This window comes from Antrostomus carolinensis, unplaced genomic scaffold (genome assembly GCF_000700745.2).
Source record: "Antrostomus carolinensis isolate BGI_N321 unplaced genomic scaffold, ASM70074v2 scaffold20365, whole genome shotgun sequence".
Lineage (NCBI taxonomy): Eukaryota > Metazoa > Chordata > Aves > Caprimulgiformes > Caprimulgidae > Antrostomus > Antrostomus carolinensis.
The window spans coordinates 5,338-8,764 of record NW_010318673.1 but is presented as its reverse complement, the minus strand read 5'-3'; the positions used below and the strand labels follow the sequence as shown (position 1 = coordinate 8,764).

The window sequence follows — 3,427 nt, the reverse complement described above, 5'->3', positions numbered from 1 at the left end:
GCAGGAATCCATAATGCTTCTCATTATTTATGCCCAAGTTCTGCCTATAGACACATCTGAGGAACTGTAATGAAGTCAGTCGTGTACATCCACGCTCGCCCTTACCCAGCAGGGAGCTCACTTCCTGCACACCATCACTTAACTCCTGCTACAAGTTCAAATATGACCCCCAGAGTGGGTGAACTGCCTTCCTCTATTCGCTTACACAGGCTCTTTCACATCAGCTGCTGCACTGATTGAAATGTAATGCATAATGCAAAAATTAATTAGGAGAAATTCAATGAACCTGAAAAGTGAGTAATTCAAAAGCAATAAAAGAAAATATTTCCCATGATCAATCTGCAGTTGCATTCATCAATATATGAAGTCAGCAAATTCTTTCTGCCAAGAATTTAATAAGACTGAGCAAGAGACGGGACATTTGCATGGAATTACACGTTCCCAGGGCAGTCAGACTGACAGTGCACATGCCCAGCAGCTTCCTGTGACAGCAGCCAAAGGCAGAGTATAAAATCAGAGCAAGCAATGGTGCTGCTCTCCTAAAACACTCCCTGCCCTATTATTCCTCCCCTTTCAATATCAATTCACTAGCTACACCTAAAGAAAGGGCACTGGAAGAAGTACCAAACCTCACACTTCAGATCTTAAAAATTCCCACGGACAAATGGGGCAAATTAACCCTCATCTTCCAACACCCAAATTTTTTGCCAGTTCCACTGAAGCAACTGTCTTTGGCAACGGGAGAGAAATGACTTCCCTGAGGTCTGGCTCTGTATCAGCTCAGCACCGTCTGTGTCCTGGCAGATGGTCTGGATCACTGGATAACGAGGAGAGGATTACAGGCAATGGGAAACATAAATCCACAGGCACTTACCCAGAAAGGAGCTTGATCTTTGCAGCACCAAGAATGCAGAGGCAGTCTTCAATGATGACCTGGACTGTGCCTGATTCAAAATTTTTGCATTTAATGTTTGCAGTGATGTTCACATCCACTAAGATATCAATTATCTCTGAGAAAAGGCCAAGCAAGCTGAAAAAAGTAAACGAGTTGAACAGATTTCATCTCTCAGCCTCTAACCAGAGAAATTCAGCAAAGCCAGAAGCAACCTCCACCTCCTGCACCTCATTACAAAGGCCACAAGCCATCTTTTGGTGCATGTTCTGTTCTGTGACATTATTATAGGGAAGAAATACCTGGAAATCCATAAATGATGCAAAACATTGCACAATAGGAAGCCTGTGGGTCAGGGTTTCCACTACCAGCCACCGTGAAACACCAGACTCACCAGTCGCCGCTGAGCCCCAGCTTTGCAGTGATGGTCAGCTGGACCCCGATTCCTGGCAGCAGCACCACTGACAGCTTGGGGAGCCAAACCTTGACAAGGTGCAGTCTGCAAACAACAGCCAAAGCTGGCATGAAATAAAAGCAACTTCTAACAGCTGAGCAGCTGTAGGCACTGAGGAACCTACAGCATCCACATTGCCACAGCCATCTCCAGCTGGAGGCATGAGTATTATCAGTGAGGGACCAGCTCCAGGATGAGAGACAGTGTCTGCAGCTGAAACCCAAAAGAAGGCAACCTAGAACCAGAGTGGGGTGGAAGCCAGCGTTAGAGAGCCGACAACCTTTTCTCTCTGTGGCTTCTTCCTCTTTCTCTTGGTGCTGTCAAGCATCTCAGATACCAACAGCAGCATCAGAGCCATCATTCTGCATCTGCACCCATAACCTGCAGTGCACTTCACCACCCACCTCACTACCCCACAGAAATCTTTTGTTGGGCCAGAATTTCAGTATTCAAATAAAACAAGGATAACTACTTGTGCCAGTCATGCCAACTGCAGCTCTGCTTTTGCTGCTTCAGAATTGCTGGTCAAGGTGCACTCACGGAGAAGCCCTCGCTTTCCACTTACCCAGTGATGCTGGTGGGAGAGCTCAGCAGGCCCCCGTCACCCATGATGTTTGGGAGCACAAGGCCCTGGAGGTGCTGCTGGAGAAGCCCGTTGTCAAGCATGTTATCCGAGAGAACTGGAAAACATCCCTGTGTGAGGACCAGCACTTCCAGCAATGACCTCGCTCCACTCGGTCAGATCTGCCCTGGCAAAGGAGTCACACAACAAAGCCCCACCACTCCCCAAAACTCCTTATCAAGTCATTAGTGGCCTCAAAGCAGCCAAATCACCCAGGAGATGATATTTTACAAGGTGCACTAAACCAAAGCTGCCCTTAGTGAGTTAACCAGGAGGAGCAGCCGTGGAGAGCACCCCAGACCTCCGACCTAGGGTTATGCACTACCAGCAGTGACAGTGACCCCACTCAGTGGTTGTGCTTCAACTCAGGACTTGTTGTCCATTTGTAAAGGGGTTTTGGTTTTTGTTTTGTTTTAAATAGAAGCAGCTTAAAACAAGCCTCTTTTTTTTTTTTTTGCTAGAGCACTGCAAATATTAACACGGCCTCTAAACTTCACAGCAGTTGTTTGTCAAATATCAGCTGCTCCAAAATGGAAATCAGAAACTAAGACGAAAAAGAGGAAATAACCCAGATCTAGCCCCGAAATTCTGTATGGCTGTTTGGTGCTGAAACGTGTACCATTTCTGGAGCAGAGAGATTTCCCGGACCCATGAACCCAGCAATGGCTGGCAGAAGCTCTAAGCAAAGTCTGCAGCCCTGAGGAACTATCAAATAAAGATGAAGATACTCAGGAGGTTTCAACCCATGTCCCACACAGCTTTCAAAACAAACAGAATTCATGTTTTCTAATTACCACTCTCTATTGCCCCTGCACTGACAGCGCAGGACAGACCAGATGAGACTTCTTGAGAGGGTGAGAGGAGGCCACAGAAAAAGATGATTCCAAAAAGCTTCAACATCGTCATCTCTAGAAGAGTCCCCTGCTGCAAGGGAGACATCAGAGTGAAAAGTGGGGGGAAAGCTTCTAAGAAAAGATCCCAGCATCTTTACAAGGAAAGAGGTTGAGTGAGAAATCTCTCCTGTACTCTTTAACAAGACTCTGCTGAAGCCTGGGGCAGCAGGACCTTGTTCATGTCCACACACATGGACAGACTTCAAGGGTGGGTCAATAAAAGCCCTTTCCTTGTCCTTTGAGACTTGCCTCAAATATTCTATGTGTTCACACAAAAGAAAGCCAAACTGCTTTTCCTCTGAACTGATGTTTAAGCAGTTGTTATTTCTGTAGCCCTTGGATGAGAAGTTACACGTGTTTTGGTAAGGGTCTTTGGCAACTGAAGCATCTGAGGAATATTCTTGTTCTTTCTAACTTTCAAAAGCAATCAACTAAATCTCAAGTGATAAAAATAAGCTAAGTTATAAAGAATAATTATTAACATAAATTTAATTATGAAACGACAGACATACACAGATGATTAGGAGCTCAGTGCACAGCCAAATCTCAAAGTGAAGAAGCCAAGC

At 45.6% G+C, this 3,427-nt stretch overlaps 1 protein-coding gene across 1 annotated transcript in view; it reads right to left on the bottom strand.

The window, feature by feature from the left end:
* LOC104525754 (BPI fold-containing family B member 4) overlaps positions 1-2,874 on the bottom strand; it is a 9,553-nt gene extending 6,679 nt beyond the window's left edge. The window contains 4 exon segments of the mRNA XM_029085197.1: positions 875-1,030; positions 1,287-1,391; positions 1,912-2,026; positions 2,763-2,874. Coding sequence (XP_028941030.1) covers positions 875-1,030; positions 1,287-1,391; positions 1,912-2,026; positions 2,763-2,874 — 488 coding nt within the window.
* Between the last annotated feature and the right edge of the window lie 553 nt (positions 2,875-3,427).